At 43.6% G+C, this 27,698-nt stretch overlaps 1 protein-coding gene across 3 annotated transcripts in view; it reads left to right on the top strand.

Moving 5' to 3' along the window:
- PHLDB2 (pleckstrin homology like domain family B member 2) overlaps window positions 1-27,698 on the top strand; it is a 705,124-nt gene that overhangs the window by 301,736 nt on the left and 375,690 nt on the right. For 2 of the 3 annotated variants that reach the window (XM_069637184.1, XM_069637185.1), the window contains exon 6: window positions 742-870. The exons of the other annotated variant lie outside the window; for it this stretch is intronic. In XM_069637184.1, coding sequence (XP_069493285.1) covers window positions 742-870 — 129 coding nt within the window. The remainder of the gene's footprint in view (window positions 1-741; window positions 871-27,698) is intronic. 3 annotated transcript variants of the gene reach the window in all.

Genomic DNA, 27,698 nt, shown 5'->3' on the forward strand with positions numbered 1-27,698 from the left:
CAAATTATTTAATTTGTAAAGCAACCGACATATGTCTGTAGCTAATTCGACATGTGTTTTTTAATAAACAAGAAACTCTGCAACAATTTAATTAGATAAGTGACAGGGCAAGCTTCTGCATCTATCCCCTCACCTTAGATAAGCGGATCAGTAGCGCAACCTAGGGGTAGCAAACACTCGAGGGTTTAGTTCACTTGGTAGGAGGGCAAGATAGGCAGAATCCATACATCTAGTGTATTTTCAAACAACTATGAATGATATTGCCTATGTTTAAATTTTGTGTGATCATGATATATAGGGAAATACTCAGGTGAGAAATCCTTTATGGTCCTACACTTGTTTTTTTCTATCACTTAGCACTGGTCATGATGTACACATTGGGCATCTGCATTGGACACTCTTTCCTCTTACCCTTCCCCCCACACAGAGACAGAAAACAATTGGATATGGTTCACTGTAGAGCTTGTTAACCACGTACCAAGCCAGTCATGTGTGTGTCGGTGATCCCCAAAGCTTATTATTGTGAGCTCCAAATTCAAAGGACATTCGTGCATCAACAGGTACAATAAAGTATATTGAAATAAAGCAAAGTCATGAACAAAAAATGCATATGTTACAAAATGTGTGTAAGTATATGAAATTATACATTAAGATTAAATGGTTAGCATTAGCTGTAACCAGCTGTTCAAGAAGTTCCCATTAAATAATCAATTTTCTCTTTTGTTTCCATTCAAACATTAGGACAAATTAAAGCTTGATGCTGAAAGGGAAAAGCTAGAGAGGATTCATAAGCTTTACTTTGAGCAGAGGAACCAGCTTGACAATTGTCCAGAGTCCATGAGAGAACAACTGCAGCAGCAACTTAAGAGGGTTTGTTGTACACTCCACGACTTCCATAAACTGCCATTTTGGAGCCACAGTCTCATTTGTGTTGATGATAACAGAGCATCAGAATTTGTAAAGTCTATGGTGTAAGCATAAGGATGGGCGTTTACGGTGTAGGCATGTAACAGTATAACTACAAATTGGCACATGAACTAAAACAAACATTGAACAAAACCACCACATTGAACAGCATGACAATGAGGATCTGGCAGACATTTTTTCCAGAGGCAGGGAGATGGCGCTTATCAAGAGATGCTTATTAGATCTGTCAGAGACCAAAATACGATTCAGTGCAAACAAAGTGGTTCTCATACTCGGCCTAACTGCCAACTGTAGAACTGCTTTTCTTAGTTAAAGGACCACCTTGTGAACCTAGATACAGAAAGGATTAATCATTTTATTAACGTCATTCTTTGGACAGTGGAATAGAGAGCTAGAGGTCCTTCTGTTTTAGAAACCTTATATGAAACGAATTATCACACTCTTCCGTGTCTCAATGTAACATGTTTTGCCATTACATTTTGGAAGTCATTTTTAGTTGTTATGAACGGAGGGTCCTTTTACGTGTGGGTATGAAGGTTTTATTTTATATGTTCCTCCTGAGAACCTCTTTCTGTAGCCTACCCTTTATCTCAAACAGAGTCCAGGGACGTCATTTGGGCGTCGCCAGGGCTCGCTGTTGCAACCCCTGAGGTTTCCCTTGCAACCCTTAAAAAAAAAAAAGGACATCTTTTTTTTGTTTAATGTAAGCTCCTGGGCTGTGGCCAGTGCCGTGTGAATCTTTGTTTCTGGAGAAGCTGGCTTTCTTGTTCAGGCCTCTTTAAAAAAAAAAAAACAGGAGGTTCCACAAGTGAAACACTTTGAGCAGTGACCCTAAATAATTGCTAGACTCATTAAAGGTTTATTTCAGGCATACCTCAGGGGGTGAGTCACTGATTTAGTCTGTTCTTAAACACCTCAACTCAGCCTTTCATCCTTCCGAGGTCGATAAATGAGTACCAACACAGGTTGGGTTATATTGTGTGCATATTTGTTCTATATAAAGCGCTTAAGCGTAAGTTCCATATAATAACACATAATTGTCATTTGCCCTTGGACGTCTGCTAGCATTCACAGTAATGTGGTAATATGGGCCTATACACACTGATAAGAAACAATACATATGATGTTCCATTCTTGTATGAAATGTATATCACATTATAGTGATATAACCATATTTTTTGTAGTGTACTTAGGAACAATGCTATGGGATGCCACTTCCTGTTTTGTCAAGGGGTGAAAGGTCGTGTTGCATCGCTTCCTTTGGTGTGACTTCTGGGGTTGGGTCAAAATAAAACACTTCCTGTGATGTCATCGGAGGTGAAGGGTCATGTGATGTTACTTCCGCTACCCCTGGCATTTTGGTGAAATGACTTCCCTGAACAGAGTTACATCCATCTCTCCTTCAGGACTGCTGGTAAACGTCTTTCGGGGGTGGGGACAAGAGAGGAAAATGGTCTATAGGTGAAGGCTGCTGGTTCACATGGTAATTCTACAGTCCAGTTCCAACCTTCACCATGCCTAGAGACGTGGCTGACTTGCCCATTGGGGATTGATAGTAAATGAGCGGCATGCTTTTGAACTTGTATTATTAATTTAATCTCCTCCTTCAAGGCTTTTCTTCTCCACATTCCTCGCCTTCCTCAAATAAAAGTTACAAGATAGAAAATTCAAGATAGTTGCAACATTCAAAACGGCACTGAGCGTCTCTGAGTCTCCATGTGTTAATCTGAGCTTCAATAAAAGACCTACCTTTTGAACAAATCGTGATTAGGTTTGTTTCCTGTCAAATCTGTAACACTTGGCTCGCAACTGTGACCAAAGGTGTCCGCCTAGTCCTGCGGCTTCCAAGAACAGCCCATGTAGAAAACCTGTATTCATTTAACAAATAAATCCTTTTTCATCAATCGTTCAGTGGTTTTAACCTGAGTTCAACTAACTCTATATTGGGGAAATTAGACAACCTCGCATGGTGTTTAAAACAGCTGCACAGTTTTAAAACATGGCTGGTAGCTACATTTTACAGATATGAGTTAGCAAACAAAATGAAAACTTTTTTCAGGAAAATAACAAATAATACATACAGTACATTTAAATACATTTCAAAAACTGGCATTGCATTTTAACTTAAAAGTAAGCCAGCTTATAAACCCAGATCTAGATGCAGCAAAATCAAATAGAAGTTATAGTCCGAATTCACGTTCCAATCCTAGGAAGAACAAGCATCTCTTAAGTCTGTGCCACCACTCTGTTATTTGTATCCAAAAGTGGGGTAGCCTAGTTCCTACCACTTTTCTCTGTTAGAAAAAACTGTGATAGAATCATATTGTATCTTGAAATTTGAATCATTTTTGGTGAATCAGTCTTTTGTTGCAAAGGGCTACTCTGAGTGCAAAAACCAGTTTGACATTTCTAATTTGAACTCTCCAGTGCTCTCAGAGTTCAGTGTGCATCGTGTCTCCAGGTACTAGCAGCTGATGCGGAGTTAACGATAACCTGTCAACAAGACCTCCCAAACAGGTTTATGCACCCAATTGCCAGCATCTACCCTAAAACCTCTACCTGGTCTTTGCCACCATTACTTTCAGCGTAGCAATAACCATTATGATTTTGGTTTTCTAGTGACTCTGATCTATATCAGTCAAATATGTTTATTGCAGAAATAAATACTTCCATAAAACAATACACAGTAACAACGCAAGATTATTAAAACAGCATACAAAAATGTTAAAAGTATATACAGTTCCAACATGATTCTTCCCTATGTTAAAAGCCTGTCTTAAATATGACAAAAGATCCCAAACTACACAGGGCGAGTTAGCCATAATGAGGTAGCATATGGCAAGGCGACACTGGTGAAAATGTGTCTCTCTTAAAATCAACAAAATTGTTCTCTTTCTTATGTGCAAATACGCAGGGTAAAACATGATGAAGTGTAACAGATCGTCATTTGGCTCGTTACATAATGGACAGCTATTATCACTTGCGTAGTCTGTCCATTTTGCAGTGATGGCTTTGAGCGGTAAGCCATTAAAGTGTGCTCTCGTTATTAGCCACCTATCATAGGCTTTATGGCTCCATGTTACATAATTCTCCAAGGTATCTGAGATAGAAAGGGCAGCATGTCTACGATTATCACTAATCAGAATTTCTTTAGTTTCTCTTGTCTCTTTAATATGGGAGAAAAGAAGTGCTTTATATTTAATATGTGAAGTTTTATCCATTACACAGGGTGGGGACAAAAGCGCTTGTGCATTGAATCTTATTGGGCTTTTTTCTATATATTGGAGCCACAGAGTTCTACGGGCAGAATTCTTTTATAGCAATTCTGCAATGATACTCTGGGTTAATGTCGCTCTGTGATTGGACCAAATCCGTAGCCAATGCATAATTGGTTCCAATCGCAGTTCATCTTCAAGATAGCTGAAGCGTAACTCGAGCAATTTGGAGCAGACTTTGAAGACACAAAAGCTTCTTAAGAAAATCGTTTTCCATTATTTGTAGATTCGTGAGGTTACAAAAGCCCCAAAGCGAAGCACCTTATTTAACCGTTGCATTGGCTTCTGTACAATGCACCTTTAGGATTATGTTGAGGGGTTGACATATGCACATGGCCATGAAACGGGTAACTGCTCCCCAACTATTTTTTCATCCTAAAATCCAGTTTCATGATATGGCTGCTCCCCCTTGGATCTGAAGAAAATGTTCTTAGTAATCTAATTCTGAAATCCTTGGAATGATGCATCCATTATTTAAAATTTTTGGCATTGTGGATAATGTTTTAGCTTTACAGCAAACCATTACTAGTGTTCACCCTCAAATACAATTTATTCATAAACCTTGTATATTCATCAATCAGCTTTTGTAGAGCAGTCTGTGTGCGTGCAATAAGGACCATATTGTTTGCCTAGACAAAGACAGGCAAAGCCAAATTTCCTTGAGTTATTATTTACAGAAGCCGAAACCATTTCATCCCAAGTCAGAGATTTCTTATACTTTGCCCTTGCCCTAAAAATATCCAGTATCAGAGATGCCACATGTTTCAAAGTAGCAAGGAGATTCCCTTTTGCTGATCTAACTCCTTGTTAAACCAACCCCGGGAACCTTGGTTTGTACATATCTTCCAATATTTGTGAAAGATTCCCATGATCCATGACGAGATTATCGAATCTATATGTTTCTGATCCTTAGGGAATCATAATGAGTATGGTTTTAATGATAAAATATATACTATTTCAAGTACAACTTGTTGTAAAATACCCCCTAATTATGAGTTCTGTTTGCGAGAGATATTTACCACCTGGGTTACATATCAAGTTACGCAAGGGGTAATATGAGTTAGTTAGCCCATGCAGTATATCCTAAGTATCTCGGGCGATACATATACACACACACACACACACTACGTTATGCCGTCTTGGAATTAAGTGGGATTTCACAAATGGGAGGTATTTAAATGATCATATGTTTTAATCATTAACACCATGCTCATAACGTGTCTATTAGAGATGTTTTCAGTGTTTAGTCCACAGCAGCCGAAAGCACTTCCTAATCATTGTATCTTTCGTATATGCTGTGACTTGATCTGCGGCGAAATAGATACATCATTGACGTGATTAGCAATGACATGTGGCAGGCACTGCATTGATGCTGCCATGCTTCAATAAAGATCAAGTATTCCACACACTACACCCGCCCCCTATGGGAAACAATTCAGAAGATCTATCTGATGAGGGGTCAGGGTGTGATTGGATTTGGTGACATCTATTGTAATTCCGTGTAGTTTTACTCAGCATTGGTGGTGGTGATATCCTTGAGCACAACACCATTCCACTCCAACTCTCCGGTAGTGATGCACTGTTATCTGAATGTTCTGTGGCTCAAAATGACGGTAAAGGTGGGGGTTGGTGACGTTGTTGCAGCTGAGATGCAAAAAGCAGGTCATAAAGGAGTAGGGGCTCTTATCGACACATATGGAACTCTATGTGGGTAGTTATAGGGTCAGGCTATTGTATGTTTATTGAAGGGCTCACTATGTTGCATTCTTACCACCTCCCACACAATTGCCCAGCTATCAGAAGCGATTGCATGATGAAAAGATTGCACATAAGTATCAGAGCTCCAGGATGAGGCAGTTTAGAGATCATTGACTTAGAAACCACAATGTTATGGTACAGTTAGTTAGAAGGTTTATTATGTATAAAACAGTCATTAATATTAATAATTACTGATTTTCTGTAATAGGAAATGACCTCTTGTTATAACAGGGTTCGAAAGTGAGGGGAGCTGAGAGCTATTTAGCTACTGCTTGTATCATAGAAGAGCCTGGTTAGCTTCACACCAATATCTGCCAGAGGCTACCTTTGACTCCCCAAACCAACTGATGCTGGACAAACACACCTATGTGAATGTAACAATGTGTGTTTGGGACAATCTACAAATTAGGACACATCTATACGACATTTAAAGCATAAGAGATCCTAAATAATGGACAAAAGGATATGTTTACATCTTACAAGGAAGTAAGATTTGTGGAATGCTATGTACAAGCTCTTTGTTCCCCAGTCATAGCTCCTTGTGACTGGTGAATGCTGCATACCCAGGAGCTGCTTTTAGCTCCTGCTTATCCAATCTTTATTTCGATCCCTGGCTGTAATACATTTTACATCAGTTTCTCGGTAACATACTTGGGTATTATCTTACAAATTGGTTTTATCCACGTAAATAATTCCAAAGCTGCTAAATTGTGTATGTATTGTACACATCCTCTTTTGGGGAGTGTTGTACTGTGTTCAGTGCTGCGTTAGCCTTCTTGGTTAGATGTGCGCCTACAATAACTGATAAATAACTAAAATAATAGCATATACATTGGAGGATAATAGATATGGAATCCTCTGTGATTGCTTAAGTAGGAACTAAACTTCAAACACCAGAACTCTGAGCATGTTCCCCCTTCTCCTTCTGTCTCTCATCCGGATTAAACATAAAGGTGCAAACTTTCAAATTAGATATGAAGCACCATGGCTACAGCAGACGTCACACTAGGGATAGTATTACTGGCACGTCCTGTCGACGTCCCTTTTCGAGTTTCGAAAACAACAACTGTAATACTCCGCAGCTTCCACTAGATGTCGGGCCTATGCCTAGCATGTGAATCGAAGCAGATACAAGCATCAGAAATACGTTTAGGGTATTTAATATATCCCATATACATCTTTTGGATTGTAGACATTTGGAAGAAATTAGTGCATGGCTGCAGTTTTTAATATGTGCCTGCTGACAACGTTGCGACCCTATGATGTTGTTCAGCACACCTCAACTTGCACTGACCTCTTTTTTTTAAGTGATGTGACTGCTTCCACAGGTCATATGGCTGATGTATTTTTTAGTAGCCTTCTCTGCAAATAAAAAAGGGATCCTATTTCCACGTTTTTGCCTACTTCATACCCTTATCGCAGTTATCTGCACTATCATGTGTCCCTAAAAAATTAGAATTTAGGATTGTAGTGTGCCTACAAATGTACTCTTCAGTAATGTTAGTGAGCATGTCTCCATCTGCATTGACTTTCATGTGTAAAAAGTGCTGAACACGTTTATGCAAAAGTAGCTCTTAACGTTACACTGTTTCAGCTGTTGGTGCTTGGCTCTGGAGTAATGTAACAGGCTAACAATCATTTGCAATTGTAGCAAGGCCGACTTCAGTGGTATTTACATATGAGAGTCCATATATGGTAGGCAGGGAAGGGAGTGTAATGGCCCCCATGTGCCATCCCGTTGTAATACATAACGTTGTCTGCTCCTTAGCAGGGGAGCCAATCAAAAAAGGCAAGAACAAAGAATACAATTTTCATTTCATGCTTTTGTTCCAAGGTCATTCATTTATTCATAATCACTGACGTGGCAGGCTATATTTGTATGCGGCCACTCCGCAGGCAGATGTATGCCAATGGCATGCCTTTCCATTTATGAAAATATGCTTGAGTATGAATTTTCATAATTGAAAAAGAACCTCAATCAGACATTGCATTTGTGGGAAAGGGAGCTCCAACTATATAGCCCTTGTCCAATTCTGTGGTGAGGAAAGTGTGGCATAAGAGTCACATGGCGCCCAGAGAGGCGAGGTTCGCATGATTTACTCTTTTACTTTTGAATGTGGCAACCTGTGGAGGGTGAAGGATGGGAGGAGTATGAGGGAGAGCCCAGCAGTGTTCTTGGTATGCAAGCATGTATCAGCGGATACACCCTGCATTCCCAGCACTTTGTTTGGCTGTGGAGCACCATTAGGGTGCTAATTAATCTATGATGTCTGAGGGCTTAGGCTTCCCCGTTGGTAATGATCCAGAGACCTAGTTAGAGGCTTGAGTGGAGCACCAGTCTGTCTGGAGTTATCGTAGAGATTTCCTATCACACATTTGGTCCCCTACTGCCCCGGTTCACCTTGGACCTTAGGGTTGACCCTGCCTTAAAGGACAAAGACCTAAGAACTCCCATTTCTACATCTGGAGACACTTTCTAGACCTGAACTAATCACTTGAACTTTCACCAACCCCGTTCTTACCTTTCATAAGATGAAGCATATTTTCCTGTATCTCTGTGTGAGTATCCCTTTATGCAAAGTAATACTGTGTTATGCTCTCTTCTATCAGCCTGACTATAAGAGTTAGCCCTTTTGATTGATTGATACTTTATTTGTATTGCGCTCGTACACAAGTGTTTCAGCCCTTATCACTCCACTACAGCTACCTATAGGTGAGCCAAGGAAAGCTTCAGGATTTCATGCTCACCTATGTTTAAGCAGGGAATCGTACACCTGAGAAATTCCTCCTAACTACGGTTCACTCAGAATCTATTCTTCTTTTGCTCTAATTTGAGGTGTGAACTCTAAAGGGCTTGACTCAAATCATGGGTCAAGTCACTGGGCCTCATTACAAGGTATGCCGGAATCCGCCGGTGCTACCGACGGGTTGCCGCTGACCTCTTAACACCATTCCGCTGCCTGTGATCCCGGTGCCACCGGGACATTACAAGTCCCGGAGACCTGGGATGTTAGACAGTGGAAAGTGTAACTACCCATTCCTGCGAATCCAGGACTCCACAGGTATAGGGACATGGAAAGTACCGGCACTGTTGCTAACAGTGCCGGTGCTTCTGTGAAAACCATGCCTGCAGGAGCCGGTGCTCCCTGAAGGTCAGACCTGCTGGGAGCACCAGCCCCTGCAGGCATTTTCGTAGTGTGGCGGTCCGGAAAGGGTGTTGGTATGTTGCTACCAGCACCCTTATTTCCGCACCGCCAGACCTGGAATGACGCCCACTGAAAGTGAGCGTGTACCAAGAGGGCATTAAAATACCCCATTTGCAACATTGATATTTGCAATTGGTGCAAACACCGGCAACCATTGGTTTGAATCAGAACTGAAGTAGAATGAAATTATTTAATCCTGAACAAATGTCTATCAAAGGAATAATAGCATATGTGATCAAATACAACAATAATAGCAACATACATTAAAAAGTAATGAAAGGAAAACAGAAAAAGCTTCTAAACATTTGAGCCTTATCAAGCTAACAGGTACCCTTATATATTTGTCCCTAACAAATTGGTGTCTGAATCTTTCAAATCGCTTTAGCTCTGAATGATTTGAATTGTTGAAACTTATTCAAACCCCCATTGGTTAGATAGGTTTGCTAATACATTGTGCCCGAGATTGAAATTGCCTTGAGGTGGGAGCTGTTCAGCTCCTCTGTGTAGTTTTGAAGTGCCCAGTTAGCTTGTCACCAACTTCGACCAGGACCTACTTTTGACTCAAAGGCCAACTGGTCCATACAAACAAACTATGCCTCACTCTCTGTGTCTAGGGGATATATAAAGGTGTATTGTGAAATCTATAGAAGACTTTTAAAGCATAATGATTCATAAATAATAGCTTGCAGCTCAGGCGAAAGTTAGATTCTCAGCTTGTTGTGCCAGCTCTTTGAACCCTGCAGGGTAGTTCTTGCCCACTGGGTGATGTCATATAATCCTAAGCATCTGTAAGCTACTGAACCTCAAATCTTTAATTCACTCCTTATTATTCTAATAGCGACTTATTATCAAGAATAATGTATAATGTTACTTTTCTTTCCTCACCCTGCTTTCTCAGTTGTGGTGTCCCGCAAGGTTCATCTTTGTCCCAGATCCTGTTTAATATTTACATCTGGGCATTGGTGTGCCTCATTCGTGCCCACGGCCTCAACTGTTATTCGTACGCCGACGACACCCAAATCCTGATCCGATTTGATGTTTGAGGGCCGTTGGCGATTGGATGGACCACCATTGGCTCAAGCTCAACAGAGACAAGACAGAGGTACTGGTGGTGGGATGACCTCCCCGATACTTCACTATGGACTAATGCTTTCTGGCCTCCTGTTCTTGGCCCCCTTCCTTGCCCTGTTAGCAAGGTAAAAAATCTAGGGGTTATTCTTTCGGCCTCTCTGTCCATGACTAACCAAGTTTCGGCTGTGTAAGTCACCACCAACTTAAGATTTTGAAGAAGGTTCTCCCCATGATACCTGAACCTCTCTGCCCTCCGGTAGTTGCAGCATTGGTTTTATCTCGCTTGGACTATTGTAATTCGCTGTATCTGGCTCAACCAATTGGCCTAGTACAGCGATTACAACGCATACATAATTTAGCGGCCAGGTTGGCTACGGGCACCCCTTATGGAGCTCATATCACCCCAGTGCTACGTTAGCTCCACTGGCTGCCAGTCAGCCAACGTATTAGCTTCAAGGCCTTGTGTATAGTTCATCGGGCCATTCATTGTCAAGGGGCTGAGGTTCTGCAGGCCAAATTTTCTCGTTACCATCCAAAACTAGACCTTTGCTCCTCCACTGCTGATCTTCTTGTTGTCCCAAAATATCACTGTACTAGGATAGGTGGTCAGGCTTTCTCGATTGCTGCGGCTAACCTCTCGCAAAATGGAAAATCTTCACTCACCTAGCTTTTAGGAAAGCGCTCAAGACAACCCTGTTGTAGGTCTAAATCTATGTTTAACATTGACTGAATGACCTCCCTCTTTAGCGCCGTGATGCCTTCGGGTGGCCGTGTACTGTATAAGTGAAGATAACATAACGTAACATATTTATATTGACCTTTTCACATTGCAGCATATGTTGTTTTAATTGTGTTTAATGAGTTTCTCCTTTTTTTACATTCTGCAATAACATCAGAGAAACTCATTTAGGAATGTGCAATTTCCAGAGATCACATATACTGCTTCAAGCATCAGGTTCAGTAATTGCTGATGTGATAAAGTACCATGGCTAACTGTGGGGACTGGCAGAGGGTGGTCGATTGAGCTGGGTACTGTCCCAAGCTAGAGGATGCCGTGCCTAGAGGTAGTACAAGGTGAATCCCTAGACCACCCTTTCCGAGTTCCTGCTCAAAAGCAGGGGAAATGCACAGTGAAATTCCCCCCATTTACCATAGGTGTACTATGGAGAACTTTGGAGAGCTAATGGAATCAATTGCCAGAGCCAAAAACACCATTTGATAGATGTACTTGTAAGGGAAAGCATTTTCAGGCACTCAGCAAATCTAGCGAATGTTTTCATACAGTTACAATTTCCTCATAGTTCAAATCAAAGTAATTTCCTATCAATAAAAAGAAAATGCAGGAATTGCTAGAATTCTGCAGATAAAATGTTTCAGTACCACCGTACCTCAAACGAAGAGTGACTGATGTACAAAACAGTTAGTGAAGTATTTTTGATGGCAAAGGATTTCCATGCACAAAATACAAAGTTTCAGTTTCATCTGTGATGAATCTGAGCACTTAGTCCCTTCTCCCCAGAGGGGAGCCACCACCTTTGAGGCTAGGGAGGTGAGCCTGCTATGCCAGATCCTCCCTAGGGGTCTGGGTAAGTGGGACCTCACTGGGAGCGATTCCCTTCTTGGGTACAAGGACTCCCATTCCAGAATGGAACTCCCAATCCAAACCACCTTGTCTGCATATATGGATATGGAAAATACTTTTATATCTCCCACAACATCTAAATTTCACAAGATTCCTTCTTTACCTAAAAGGACAGCCACCCTGCTGTGTGATTGACAGCCCAGGCTGTGCATGAATGGGAAGACTTGCTTAAAAGGCTAGGTTCTTGGGACTACAGGCAGAGTCGACCACTGGAAGAAACATCCGACAAAGAAACTGCGAAGAAACCCTGCTGCAACCTCCTGGACCTTGAAGTAGCGGTGAAGCCCTGCTGCTGTACTGACCTCCTTTTTCAAATTGGCAGAGAAGGTCTGGAAGGGATGACTTCTTCTCTGGGGTTCGTGGGACCAACTAACCCTGAGACGAACTTCACTGTAGCACAATCCCCAACCTGCTGTGCATCTCCGTACCTGCAGAAGCCCATTGCTAGGGGTCGAGTGTCCATAACCGAAATGGAACATTTGCCGCGGAACGAATTGCGGGCAAAAACTCCAGGAGCCTCGTAAGGACCCTACAGAAGCAGGACATCCTGATCCAGAGTCCCCCTCACCAGAGTCCAGAACCGAGGGAGCAATGAAAGTCCAACCAGAGATTTGTTCTACATCAGTGCTGTTTGCGAAGCGCTGAAACCGCAAAGTGTCGCTCAATCGAAAAGAGACTGTATCTGCCAACAACCATCCCGGGCCCCGCCGCAGGAGCCCTCCAGACATCCTCCCTCTTGTCCCCACGACCGAGGCTCAGGAACTAGGATTTACATAGCTAGTAAGACGACATCCAGCTGAACCACTTTTCTTCTAACCAAAGGTACTGTTTGGGCTTGGGGGTACTTAAGTTGTGCTGTCTCGCTTGAGATTTGCACTTGTTTAACTTTCTGAATTGATTTCAACTCCCCTTTGCACAGCTTGTGTGTCTTCAGTGATTTCCTTTGAACAATCTGACTTGGTGAAAGAGTTTTATCCAAGAAGTGCATCAAAACTATAAACTTTGGCCAAATGACTTTGGCTGTCCTGGCTCCCTAAAGGCACTATTTTAAATCCATTGACTTTGGTCTTGCTTGTCCCTCATAGGTTGTAGCTTGTTGAATATTGTTACTGCTGGCAAAGGCTTACCTAGACTTCATTGAAGGATTCAGTTGTCCTCACCTTTTTAAGAAAGTGTCCCAACCTTTTTATTTTCCTTAAACTCTTCCTTTCTGCAAAGTTTATTGGTGTGATATATGAATGCAAATACTATCCTTGTAATTGAAGTCACTACAGGGTGTAGGAGAAGTGTATTGTGCATATGCAAAGAGTATTCGCCAGCTTGATTGACTCCGAAAAGTATTTCCAAAGCTTACTTGAACTGTTACAAAGAATTGCCTTTTTAAAGAATGCTTATTTAAAACTGATGTTAAATAAATAAATAACTTTTTATAACTAAAACCTTGAGTGTGAGTGTTACTTGGATACTTGTATTGGTGGATTTCATTTGTACAGCTCTACAGCTCACATTTACCCCTCTTGAGACACACTACCAACTTGTGTAGTACAGACCTATACCAAAAGGTGGGTTACCATTAGCCAAGAAAATAAGTCTTGTGCAGTCTCACACTGTGTGACTGCACCAATTCCTACCTAACAAACCGGCACAGATATCAGACGGTATCAGGTAGCGCAAATCCCCAAGTTCTCTGCATGTTGGATCGTGGTTTCAGAGACGGGAGCCTGAGAAACCCGAGAGTGGAAAAACCCCCATGAAATGGAGATTGAGAGAAATACAAGCATTGTAAATAACTATTGGAAACCATATCAATGTTACAGGAGCCTGTGAAATGCAAGAGTGGAAAAACCCTATAAAAAGGGAATAGAGAGAAATATCAGCATTGTAAACCGCGATTGGAAAATATATAGGGGTTACGAGAGCATGAGAAACCAGATCGTTGAAAAACCCTACTCTGGTAATGTTGTGTGTGAGGTTGCGTGCAAGTGTGTGGGCGTTTAGGTTCCATAGAACCTACTGTTCCCAGTGGTTCCAGATTTACTATTTGCTTAGAGTCCCTGTTGCAATAAACCATGGAATGCCAAACATAAACTTAGCTGTTTGTGGGGCCGTCATTTTTTCCACCACTCCACATTTTGGCAAAGAGTTACAGGCACCCTACTGTGACGGACCCTGGTGGTGTGCAGCCAGTGTCGGATTGGCTTCAGGTGGTGCGCCGGGCCTCTGGCACCCGGCCTGCAATCTCAGTGTTGGCCTGGGAGGGCAGCCTCTCCGGACGATGCCCTATCTGCAAACTCTTGTGTCCCCAGGGATTGTGGGGTAATAGCCACCTGAAAAGTGGGTTTGCTGGTGGAAGATCACAGACTGACAGAGTCCCCAGCTGAGTCTCTGAACAAAAAAGCCACATCCAAAAAGTAAATTTAACATCAGTAAATCCCAAACTGTCCCTATAAATTGACCATGGTAAAACTGTGAAGATAAAGGGCAGGGAATACCTGGGAATGCAATTTGAGAACCGGAACATGGATGCTGGTAGTTAATCCCCTGTGTTTCCCCAATATACATTGAACACAAAGTGAGACATTATTTCTTTAAATCCCTATGTACTTTACATTTAGAAACAACATTTGAAACAGAATACTTTTTGGTGCCACTTTAATGCAGAATTGTCTGTGCCAAATTAAGTATCAGTTAAAATATAAATAGTTGCTTAAGCTGGTAAAGAAACTTTTCAGATCATAGTATTAGTCATGACGCAGTATCATCTGAGAGATATCATTCTTCAAGGCAACTGGTGGAGGCCAAAGTCATAGATTAGGTGTTTGCGCAACAAAAAGGAGCATAGGGAATTAATTCTATTTAATCAGAATTGTGTGAATTTTAAACCCCTGCAATCCCTTATCTTTGAATGCACAAACAAATTAATATGTAATCTGGAAGGGAAGTTTATTTTTAACATTGATTGAAAGCAACACACTCATGCTTAGTGAAAGTGGCACACACATATTATGAGCAAGCTGCACCCAGATATTTTGAGAACACATCATAGGTGTGAGTTCAGAATAGAGTAATCAGATCCATGAGAGTATTACTCCGAATTCAAACCTGCAGGATTCAAATGCCATCTGACCACTGCCTACATTGAAACAACTTCACATAGCCAATACTTTGACAGTCGCACACTTATACAGGGGAGTTAAAGTGATTGTAAATGTATTCTAAATGTGAATTGTTCAAGTAACATTCTTCAATGCCATACTTGCTTTAATGGTGGAGAAAATGTAATGTTTTAAACACAGTTGCATCATTTTGGAATGTTATCTTTGAGGAAACTGTTATTAAAATAGATGCAAAGGATTATGTAGAGTATTATCATTTAGAATACAATATATATTTTGGATTGAGAATGAATGCCTGTATGAGTACCAATAGTGGGATTCATATAGGCAGGTAAAATCATTTTGTTGTATACTTGGTTTTGGCAATCTTGGCATTCTAGTGATATGTATGGTGTCAAGCTGGAGAGCAACTTTTTTGGGTATCAGATAATAAAATTGCAGCAAAAATGTCACCGTTTAAAAAAATCACCGCAAAAATGCTGTGGTTTGACATGGTAAAGGTGTTCCCCATTATACCCAATGGTATAATGGGTCCGGGGGTTGCGGGTGTGTCCCCTGCATCCTTTACATGATTGTGGCACAAAAAACCACGGCATTTTTGCCACAATATTTTGTATTCGCAGCCATTTTTGCCACGATTTTAAGACATGGACCCTTTTTTTAATTGACTTTTTCTTCAAACACATTTCAAGTTCTGGAAACCACAGTCTATTTCCTTGACCAGAATTGTGGAGTGGGATTGGATAAATGGGGATGTGAGACTGATATATGACATCAACGTGATCGTAGTATAAAAACACAAATATTTGTCCAATCTTTACTCCTCAGTGTTATCTCCCCAACCCCTCTCCCTGGTCGGTGGTTACTAAAAACTTTTTCCTAAAACACACATCTTAACTACCATTGGAAAGCACCATCCTCTTATATTATGCAATTTCATGGATTACTATGTAGGCCCCCTCCATTGGAATTTAGAAACAGATTCCCATTAAACTGGGATTGTTAAATGCCTAACCACGAGTCACTGACCAGATCTAGTCAATATTTACATGTCCATATTAAATGACAGGCAATCTCTGTTACACTAAGTTAAATTTGTTGGGGCAAATTCTCAAAAAATGGGACACTTAAAAATAGCGCAGAGGATGCCCCATTTTTGGAAATGCGCTGGTCAACTAATTCCAAAGGTGAGAGAAATGTTGTAGGGCAAACTCTATTCAGCTGTGCTTTAGAAAAAGAATGTTATATGGACTGCGGCTTGGGTAGCAGAATATAGGCTTCCCCACAGCATATGAGCAAATAACAAGAAAAACAGATGCACCTCAATCCATGCGCATGTCCTTATGTAGTAATGGCTCTGTAGCTTAAAATTATAGTTTGATTCAAATGTGAGTTGTTAGCCTTTGTAGTTAAGTATTCTTTCTACCAAATGAACATAGGTCAAGCTCTAAGTTGAATTGAACTGTTTATTCCTCAATTAAATATTCATATGTTAGTTACAAAATTACAGATGCCCAAGTGCCAACACACGTTTTGACCTATTATCAGTCTTTGTTAAGCCTTGGCTGAGAGTGCATACAAATATTACATAGTAATATGAGGTATGGACAAAAGAATACATAAAATTAAATCCTTAATAATATATCACATCTTGTATTCCATTGTGCACAGTCCACCACATTTTTCCTCATCACTACATAGGGCCTCATTCCGAGGTTGGCGGTAAGGGGTTAACGGTGCCGGTAAGGGTGCCGGTGCCGTTAACCCCTTACCGCAGCATTACGAGGTCCTTTAGCGGGACCCGCTAAGGGTGGCTGGTTTTACTAGGCGCCCTTAGTGGGAGCCGCTAACGGACCAGCATGTAGTGTATAGAATTATTATAATTTCTGATGCTTGTGAATTTGCTTAGAATCGTATGCTTTGCATATAGTCGAACGTCTAGTGGTAATCACAGAGTATTGCATCTTGATTTCAAAGTTCGAAAAGGGATGTCGACCTGTGCGTGTATGTAGCACTATCCCTACTCTGACGTGTGGTGTACCCTCACGTGTCGATGTACCCCAGATTGTTTTTTTCCGCTATACTGGTAGGTCACGTGATGCATAGTTCATAGCGTGCTATGAATTTATTGCTATTATACTATCGAACTACAGGCCAGCTTTCAACATACTTTTGACGTCCCTTCATCTGTTTATATCTACTGTTTGAAGACTCCTCTGGACTCACGACGACTGGCAGTGGCCTTCATCATCAGGCTTTGGCCTTTGACAGTAGGTAAGTGGGGGTCTTATTCTCGACATTCTTCTTGATTAGAGAATGCCTTTCCTTGTCCTTCCCTATATTTTACCTTGTCTGTCTGCTCTTTTCTTTATATATGATGATAGAGAGACTTTGGAGGCACTATCATAAAGAATGTAACAACTGTTTGCCTCGTGACTACGCCGAATGGCGTTACAAAGCCTGTTGACTCTGTAAGCCTATGAGGCTTAAGGAACGGCACACTAAGCGGTGGGCAGCCTATGCTATGCAGGCTGAATCCCATTCCCCCACTGGTGCTGTCACGTCAGACCAGAAACAATTCAGCAGCCACGGCTCCAGTTTAGATACCAAAGACATTATTGTGAAGTCATCCGACTTCCGCATACCCGTCCCGAGCACCACTAGGCATGCTGAACGCACTGCTTTGGGGGTCCCACACACTGGCGACAGGGGCACATACACTCACATGAAGACTAATTACACAACCCCCAGGCGGTCCTCGATGATACTGTCAAAGAAACTGACTGCACCTAGAGGTATGTCGAAATCCATGACAAAACATAAAGAAACTATCAGTTCGCAAACTGCTGCGCTCCCTCTTCTACCTGCAGCGCATGGTTCGAAGTCTTCGACTTCTCATGGTGCTCCTCCTTCCAAATCTTTGGTGAACGTTTCGGACACATTCAAATGCATGGCAACAGTTAAAACACTCCCTAAATTAAGGGAGAAACTTTTCAAAACACCTAAGCAAACTGAAACCCATGGTACTGGGACCCAGGCCTCACCTCTACTTTATCACAGGAGTATGTACAATCCTCTTAGACTTTGTCTCAGTCTTTAGAAGGTCATACAAGTCCTGTTCCAGATAAGGTAGCTTTCCCACTCCCTGGAACTCGTAGTACAGGGTCCTGGACAAGAGAGAGATTTGAACAGGGTCCTGGACAAGAGAGAGATTTCAACAGACCATGGAGAAAGTGTCTGAATTTCTTTCTTTCTCTGACAGATTTCCTGAAAGAACTCTTCCCTTAGATGAGGGCCCTAGGTCTTTTAAATCACCTAGGCATTAGCTCCCTCCTATTCAAACAACCTCATCAATACCTAAACACACGGATACCTCAGGTGATATTTTTCTTGATGATTAATATTATCAGGATGATGATTTACAGTATGTCCCAGAACAGGGGGACGACGCTCAGGATCCTATTACCCAGGACCCAGATGTTGATGACAACGATAATCAGGAGCCTTGGCCTACAATCCCCTCTCATGATGCAGAGCCAGACAATATATTTGCAGATGCTACACCTGTAGTACAACCTTGCGATACATCCCCCATTGATGATTGGAATGTTCTGAAAAAACCAACAGGACATTTTAAGCTACACACTCAGGAGTCAGTGCCTGACCCTGACTTTGTTGAGGATATCCTTAAAGAGAAAAAGCTAGTGAGTCAATCTATTCCATTACTTAATTCCATTAAGAAACGGATTTCCCCTCCTCTGCTCACGCCTTCCCTGACACGAGCAGTCAACCTTACTTTCATATTTCAATGTTGCCAGCGCACAGAAAACACCTAAGGTTCAAAATAGGAGACACTCACTATTAATTCAAGGTCCTTCCCTTCGGCATTGCATAAGCACCAAAGATTTTTACAAACGTTTTGGCATTGGCAGCAGCTCACTTAAGCAGAGAGTCTGTTCCAGTGTACACTTATCTAGACGACTGGCCAATAACAGGAGATACACATCAAGCATGTCTAGGGAACACCCAAAATACTCTAGACCTACTCTTTCAACTGGGGCTCTCCATCAACGAGAACAAATCAGGCCTTGTCCCCAGCCAAGTAAAACAATTTCTGGGAGTCCTAATTCAGACAGAAGATGGGCTTGTCTTCCGCTCCAATATTCAGCTGGTCGTCATAACCATGCGGAAAGCCATGCAGCTGATAGGAATTACGTCTTACTGCATTTCCCTGGTGCAACACGCCCGTCTGTGCATGCGTCTGATGCAAGAGTGGCTCTTGAGTCATTGGGGGCAAACAAGCAGACAGTGGGGTGATCTAGTGGTTGTCTCGAAAGCCCTCTTACTATCACTGCAGTGGTGGACAAGGGAGAACCTTGTAAAAGGGAAATCATCCACCACCCCCACAGTAGAGGCCACTCTCACCACAAACGCATCCTTGTCAGGATGGGGAGCACACCTTCTCCACCAGAGAGTGCACAGCCCGTAGACACAATCAGTGACAAAAAAAATACATCAACCTGTTAGAACTTCTAGCAGTGTTCAAAGCCCAAAATGTTTTCCAACAACAACTGCAGGGGAAAACCATTCTAGTCCTGCACCATGTTTTACATAAACGAGCAGGGAGGGACACACTCTCCATGGCTGTCCAAACTGGCCCAAAGCATTTGGAAGTGGGCACTCAAACACAACATGTTCCTCCTGTCACAACACGTTCCACGGGAACAAAGTGTTCTTTCAGACATGCTCAGCAGAAAGATTCAACGTCGAACACGAGTCCCGTTTAAACGCACACATTTTGCACAACTCCTTTGTAGAATGGGTGAATACCGACATTGACCTCTCTGCAACACTGAAGAATGCACAATGCCCAGACTACGTCTCTAGATATCCCCCAAGAATGGCCAAGGTGAACGGTCTCTGGATCAAGTGGTCAGGGAGATTTGTTTACGCTTTTTCTCCAACTGCACTTCTCAACAGGATAATTCATAAGATGCACCAGGAACAAGTTACACTGATTGTAATAGCAACAATGTGGGCACGTCTGCCATGGTTTTCGCATCTCATGAAAATGTCACTTTGCCCTCCAGTGAAACTGCCTTGCCCCTATGACATGCTATCCCAAGATCAAGGGACAACACTGCACCCATGCCCTCAAACTCAGAATTTACCAGCTTGGCTCCTGAATTCATAGAGTTCGGGCATCTTCAGCTGCCTCCAAGATGTATGGACATTCTTAAAGAGGTCTGTAAACCAAATACCAGACAGTGTTATTTCAATAAAGGGAAACACTTTGGGCCTCATTACACGGATGGCGCTAAGGGATTACCGGCACCGGTAAGGGCACCAGTGCCGGTAATCCCTTACCGACATACTACGAGGTCCCTCAGTGGGTCCCGTCCTTAACGTGTGGCCAGACCACACGTTAAGGAAGGGACCTGCTGAGGGACTTCAGGGCAAATAACAGTACTGCTAATAGCGGTACCGTTATTTGCTTCTTCCCCATTCCCATTGAGCCCTATGGGGAAGGGCCTTGGTGAATGGGGAATGACCGCCCCACACACATTGGAATAGGGCGGTAATTCCGCCATTCACCAAGGCGGACTCGGTAAAATACCGGCAACAACCAGGGTGCTAATAGCACCATGGTTACCGCCGTCCGTGTGATGAGGCCCTTTGTCATTCGGTGTGGTACTCGTAACATCAACTCAATTGACTGTTCGCCTACACACATAGTCCTTTATCTAACTCACATCTTAGACTCAGGACTAGTTTTTTACTCACTATCGGTCAACTTGGTGCCCTTTCTGCTTACAACACCTCTCAAAGCAAGATTTCCTGGTGGAAAGTCCCTGTAATAAAGACTTTTAGGGAAGGGGTAAAAAGACTCCCACCACCCCCATTTCTAATCCAACTCTCGGATGGGACTAGAATGTCATCCTTACTAAACCTATGGGCCCTACATTTAAGCCAGTGCACAAGGCTAGTCTTAGGGTTCTCACCTATAAGACTGCGTTTCTAGTAGCTATTACTTCCATTAGGAGGGTAAGTGAACTGCAAGTTCTCGCAGTTCAATACCCATTTGTTACCATTCATAAGGGCAAACTTTGCACCTCAATTAATCTACAAATTGCATGTAAATCAATCCATAGAACTTCCATCTTCCTTTCAAAATCCAACTAATTCAGCTGAAGAAAGTCTCCATACACTAGATGTAGAGCATTGATGTACCACCTCAATTAGAGAAAACCAATTCGTAAGACAGATCAATTCTATGTCTCCGTTGCCACTGGTAGAGAAGGGGATCCTGTCTTTAAGTCGTCAATTTCAAAATCCCTTCCTCCTCACTTACACCTTTCCTACCCTTCTGTACTCATTCACGCATTCGCTTCAGACTCCCTCATGGCAGAACAAACACAAACAGGGGGGGACCTCGACACGCGAGGGATCATGGATACACTACACTTCACAGTAGGGATAGTGTTACAGACAACACCCTGGTCGACGCCCCTTTTTGAACTTCGAAAACAAGATGCAGTACCCCACGATTGCCACTAGATGTCGGACTATGTGCACAGCATGTGAATCTAAGCAAATACAAGTACTAGAAATACGATTATGATAAGTGATGTATTTCATATAAACCCACAAACGTTTCCACCATGACTGTATTATTCTGCAGTGATAACCTGCATGGTGTGTTTAGATACTGACAACAGTGTTCATTAGAAGCAGAGTTTAGTGTCTGTGCCACTTGTTAGCTCCATGCCATAGAGCGAGAATTTGGTAGAAATGGTGACTATGATATTACACCTACTGATGTATTTATAAATGGCACGGTTATTGTTAATACACAGTGTTGCCTGAATAGGCTCACGTTGTTAGACACAATAACTCATTCCAAGTAAAGAAATCGTTGCCAAGAATGAATGTTGGTGGTTTAATGTCATTCAGTCCTAAGAAAAAGGAAATACATATGGTATGTTACCATTCTAGCCTCCAAAGTGTACAAGAACACTGAGATATAACATTGGTTCTCAGAAGTGTAGGTTTGTGTCAGAACCACTTACTGACTCCATGCTTAAGTACAAACATTTAATGGAAACGCTGTGTTAAATATTTAGTATCCTTGTGCTTAACTGTGTTGCGTAGATTTTAATAGTATATAGTATGTACTATACTAGGTTCACTTTATTGCGTGCACTGTCTCGTTCCAATGGGATATGGACATGTGTTGCCAAGTATATCTTAATTATGGCACCCGCAGTGTGAGAGCAGTAAGAAAAATGAGATGCCTGGTGTATATCGTGTCTAAATGTTACCTGTCCCTTTCAGGCTTGAAGCACATAGAAGTTAGAGTTGCCTCGTTCATGGAGGCTCTGCCGATTCGGCGTCCCGCGCGTTTCCACTGTGGGCGCCATTTTGGAAGCTTCCTAAAGGTGACCTGCGCATTTTTAGGGGGCTGAGCTGTTGTGTAAATAAGAGTCCGGCCAACCCCCTTGAAAACATCAATGTCGAGAGCAAAACTAATGTTTGACAGGCTCCCAACACCCATTATGTGCCCACTATGTGCTGAGAGCGCATTTCAACGTAACCGGCTTTTTTTGGTTTTGTCAACCAAAAAAGAATTTCTAACCCTGTTTGAGGGATATAAATGCAAGTGGGACAGACGTGGTTCAAGAAATGCATGTCAGGGTCAGAAATGACCCTGCCGTGATGTGTACATCCCCCTGCGCCTGTTTCTAAAAGGTGCAGGGGAATGTTCCAAATTTCCGTGCATTTAAAAGCACACGCCGTTTGTGAAATCTGGATGTACAAAGCGGTGAAAAAGGGCGTCTGAATGTACGTATCCAAGATCTGCACATTCAGCTGTCCTTTGTGAAGTAGGTTGCTCCTTTTTTGGTGCAAGTGATGAGATCATCACAAGCGCCTAAAATGAGATTCGGGTCTGCCTAGTTCACATCCTGCAGGCATTCCAAGGTAAGAACAAATAAGTGGGAACTCCAGTGTAAACTGCATTTAACTGAAGTTATCTCTTTGTTTAAATCCCTGAAATGGAAAGTTTGCTTTTATAAGGCAAAGGGTTGGATTGACAATTTGGTGCAGAACCTGTCAGTGCATTTTATTTACTTATTGGATATTTGTAAGGCGCCTATACAGTAAGTGTTGTTTCAATGTGCCACTAGAAAAAAAAGGGGGGTCCGGGAGAACAAGGGAGAAGATAACAATTACGGCCCTACTAGGCCTTGTGACATTCGGATTGTACAAGTGCAGTAACAAGAAGTGCAACGGAGAGGGGGGGGGTTGAGTTCCGGTCTGGGCGAAATGCGAAGTGCAAGAGTGGGAAGGGAAGTGCAGGGTAAAGAGGAGAGAGTGCAAGTGAAAGGGGGGTGTGTGCGGTGGGAAGGGCCACAGTCGCTAGGCAAGTGCTAAAGGGAGGACAGGAGGGCAAATGCCAGGTAATTGCAAGGGGGAAAGGGTCCACATGCTAAGTGCTCGGAGAGGGGGGGACTGGGCGTGGGGGGAGGGGCGCCGGTGCCCTGTAGAACTCATAAGCAGCCAGTCACTGCAGCAGATGGGGGGGTGTTAGCAGGGGAGAGGGAAGGAAGAAGAGAAAAAGAGGGTCTTGAGGAGCTTCAACTACTTAAGGAAGTCCGGCTCAAGCCTGAGAGGGGAAGGGAGACCATTCCAGAGGGAGGCCCTTGCGGAGGAGAGAGATCTACCCCCCACTCTCTGCTTAGAGAACCATCTGATCTGCAGAGAGTTGGAGCTAGAAGACTAGAGGGCTCTAGCAGGGAGGTATTTAGGGAGAGAGAGTGTGATGTAGCGGGGTCCCAGGCCTCAGATCGCCTTGTGGAATATACAGTGGGTCTTGAACTTGATCCTAGAAGCAGCCAGGAGCCAGTGGAGAGATTTTAGGGCTGGAGAGATGCAGTCCCTGGGCTTGAGGCTAAGGATAAGTTGTGCAGTCCTATTCTGGATTAGTTGAAGGTGGTGAAGGGAGGATAAAGGAAGATTGATGAAGACGCTATTGCAGTAGTCCAGCCTAGAGAGGATCGAAGCTCTGGAGACGTTAAGCTTCTAAGGGGAAGGTGAGGAAAGGGAGAATACCTCTGAGGAGGTGCAGCTGAAAGTGGGCCTTCTTGGCAAGGTCCAAGATGTGAGGAGAGAAGGAGAGAGATGAGTCAAAGATGACCAAGGTTTTTTGCCTCAAAAGAGGATAAGGGCAGGGGACCCATAAAGGGCGGCCAGAGGGAAGGAGGGAGACTGGGTCCCAAAGATAAGTATCTCAGTCTTACTGTCATTAAAGCAGAGATTGTTGGCAGCACACCATGCCTGAATAGCAGTCAGACAATCCGGGATGAGACAGGAGGAAGAGAGAAAGTAGAGCTGCATGTTGTCTGCATAACACTGGAAGTGAGTAGAGAAGGAGAAGATCAGGTGGGCCAGAGAGGCAAGGTAGATGTTGAAGAGCCATGGCAAGAGGATAGAGCCTTGAGGGAAGCCGCAGGTGTCGAGTGTGATGGGGAAAGAAAAGGGCCCAGTTGAGCCTGGGAAGGTCGGTCGAAGAGGAAAGAGATTAAGCAGTCCAGTGCCAGGCCTGTAATGCCAAGGGCGTCACAGAGCCAATTCGTCAGAGTGGCATGATTGACCGTGCCAAAGGCAGAGGAAAGATCCAGAAGGATAAGAACAGATGGAAAGTTGGAATCGAGATTTGAGAGCAGGTCTTCACAGGTGTTCAGTAGAGCAGTGTCCATGCCTGTGGGTGCTCTGAAGCCAGACTGGTGGTATTGGAGACAACCAACAGATTCAGTGTGTTGGATCAGTTGGGAGTTGGCCAGCTTCTCCAAGAGTTTGCCCAGGAAGGGGGTAGTGGAGATAGGGTGGTTGTTGGCTGGGCAGGCAGTGTTGGCAGAGGGTGTTTTGAGGAGAGGATGCACAAGGGAGTGCTTGAGGGGTAGCAGGAAGGAGCCAGTGGCAAAGAAGTGATTACAGAATTCAACCAAGGCTGGCGCAAGGGAGGCAATATTGTCATTGATAGGAGAAGGGGAGAACCTTTTTGGAGGAGACTTTCATAGAGAAGACTTGTCTAGAGACCTCATCCGGTGCTATGGGCGAGAAAGATGAGAGTAGAAGGGAAGGGAAGATGGGGGCCAAGGGAGGTCTCAGAGCTGGGGAAGGAGGAGGGAGGGTAGTGAGGTCAGGATGTCCTGAGTTTTGCTTAATTGGAAGGCCAGTGAAGTACAGAGTGTAAGCGATGGCAGGGGAGAAGTGGAGACTTTAGTAGGATTGGCGAGTTCCTTGAAGATTTTGAACAGTTTGCCCATGTTGTTTGTGGCCGCAGAGATGCAGGCTAGGATATGGGCCCTCTTCTTCGAGCGGATGGAGAGCCTGCAATGCCTTTGAAGCAGCTGGCAGGCCAGTCTGTCAGAGGATGTGCCTGATGCCCGTCACTTCTGCTCAGCAACTCTGCACTTGTGTTTCAGAGAGGCTAAGTCGGATTCATACCAGGTGTTGCGCTTGGAGGTGGAGTTCATGCAGATCCTCATGACACGGGCAAGGATGTCCAGGGTGTTGGTGAGAGAGTTTAATATTAGCAAGGGCAGAGTCAGTGTGGGAGTCAGAGGTAGGAGTGGGAGGGGAATGAAAGTGGCAGCAAAAGGAGTCTCCTTCCCTGTCATCGGTCGAATGACAGGGAAGGAGACTGGCAGTGCAGGCAGGGGCTTAGCCAGCGGTACCTAAGAGATCCAAGTGGGAGGACAGGAGATCATGGTCAGACCAGGAGAGAGGTATAGTGAGAGGGTTGGAGATGGGGATGTCTGCTGAGATGAGAGCATCTAAGGTATGTCCGGCTGATTGCGTCAGATCAGAGGGATTAATGGTGAGGGAATGAAAGTCACAGAGGCTGTGAAAGAGTCCAGTGGACGAATCAGGAGAGTCAAGGTGAATACTGAAGTCTCCAAGGAGGAGAACCTTAGAGGTGGAGGCAAGTAGAGAAGAGTTGAGGTCAGACCACACTGCAAGGAAGAGGGAGAGGGGACCAGAGGCCCTGTAGATGATAGCGAGAGTCAGCGAGAGGGTTGGAGAGACACCAAGCCTGTAGACGAGGCATTCGAAGGAAGATTAGGTCTGAGTGGGAATGATACTCGCAGGGACCCATTCAGGGAAGATCAAGGCCTATCCGCCTCCATACCGGTTAGGCCTGGGCTTAGACAGGATCTTGTAGCCCTCAGGGAGGAGTGTGTCAAAAGCAGTGACAGAGCTGGCAGTGAACCACGTCTCAGTGAGAGTGAGAACGTCAAGGTCAAAGTCTTCAAGAAGGAGACAGATATCAGAGGAGTGTTTAACAGCAGAGCGAGAGTTGAGGGTATCTAGGTGATGCTGGTTGCCACCTTTGAAGGACTTCCGAGGGGGTAGAGGGAAGTGGTACACCTGTCGGTGGTGGTAAACGGGCAAGAGGGGTGGCAAACAGAGGAGTAGCAGGAGAGGGGAGGAGATTGGGCCGAGCGCCCTGGGCCATGACAGTGCCATTCTGATATACATTAATGATGCACCTAGAGGATGAGAAGCATGCCAAAAGTACTTACCATCTTGTGCCATCATTGATGGGCGACTATGAATAAGGGGAGAGGACAGAGACCATGTGGTGAGTCCATAGGTCCGGAGAGGGAGCGATAAAGATTCCTGGAAGAAGTGTTGATATAGGTGTCAGCGATGGGCAGGCCTGGATTGGAGACCAGGACATGTTTTTTTTCCTTTTTCCTTTGAGGTTTCGAGAGAGAGGTAGGATAGGTGATAGAATAGCAGTTAGAGTAAATAGGAGAGATGGAGAGCACCAGGGAAGGAGAGGGTGGAGAGATAGAAAGATGGAGAAAGAGAGAACAGACAAACTGCACAATACACAATTAACTCACAAGGCGGCCTAGCAGCAAGACAGTTGCAGACAAGTCAGATGCACGAGACATCCAAGGTCGCCGAAAAACAGGGTGGGTGCTTGAAGCAAGGAGATCACTGATGTAGGACCTTCCAGGGATGGGTAACATAGCAGTGAGTACCTATTAATGATGTGTTTTCATTTCTTGGGCAGAAACGCGAGGAATTCACAGTTGAAATCCTGTACAATGAGACACCCAAAAATGCAATTTTGGCACTAGACCTGATTCTCAACAAAATAGTTTGGACTTGCGTACTGAACATTCTCCCATGTTCAGCTACTAGGTCCATAGTTCAGTTTCACCATAAGAATTTGGCAGCTTCTGGCACCCATGGAAGATCTGCACTTACCTCATTCTCCACCGACCGGGTGCACTTGGACCTCCCCCTCCCTGTTTCCGTCTGTGCACTTGCATGATCTGTATGCTCCATGCCGAAGATTGTCTGTCTGTCCTTCGGTGTCTCCAGTCCTTAATTGCACTGGCATAATCTGCACAATCGCAGTCAGGCCTATTTGCAGTATCTCAAACTGTTACATGTATTCTACGCACTTACTCTGCCTGTGCAGACTATTATCGTCTCAGAATTTCAAGGGCTCTGAGCGACTGTTGTTTTTCTTCCAATTTTCCCAGCCTCCTTGAGCACTTTGAAACACTGGCCTGTGTATGGGCGCTTTATAAATAAACAATCAATACCATGTGGAATGCAGTGACCAAATGAGTTTTCACCATGAATCACGAGCATAAATACCCTGGAATGGGCAATTTCA

Source organism: Ambystoma mexicanum, chromosome 7p (genome assembly GCF_040938575.1).
Source record: "Ambystoma mexicanum isolate Mex_15411 chromosome 7p, UKY_AmexF1_1, whole genome shotgun sequence".
NCBI lineage: Eukaryota > Metazoa > Chordata > Amphibia > Caudata > Ambystomatidae > Ambystoma > Ambystoma mexicanum.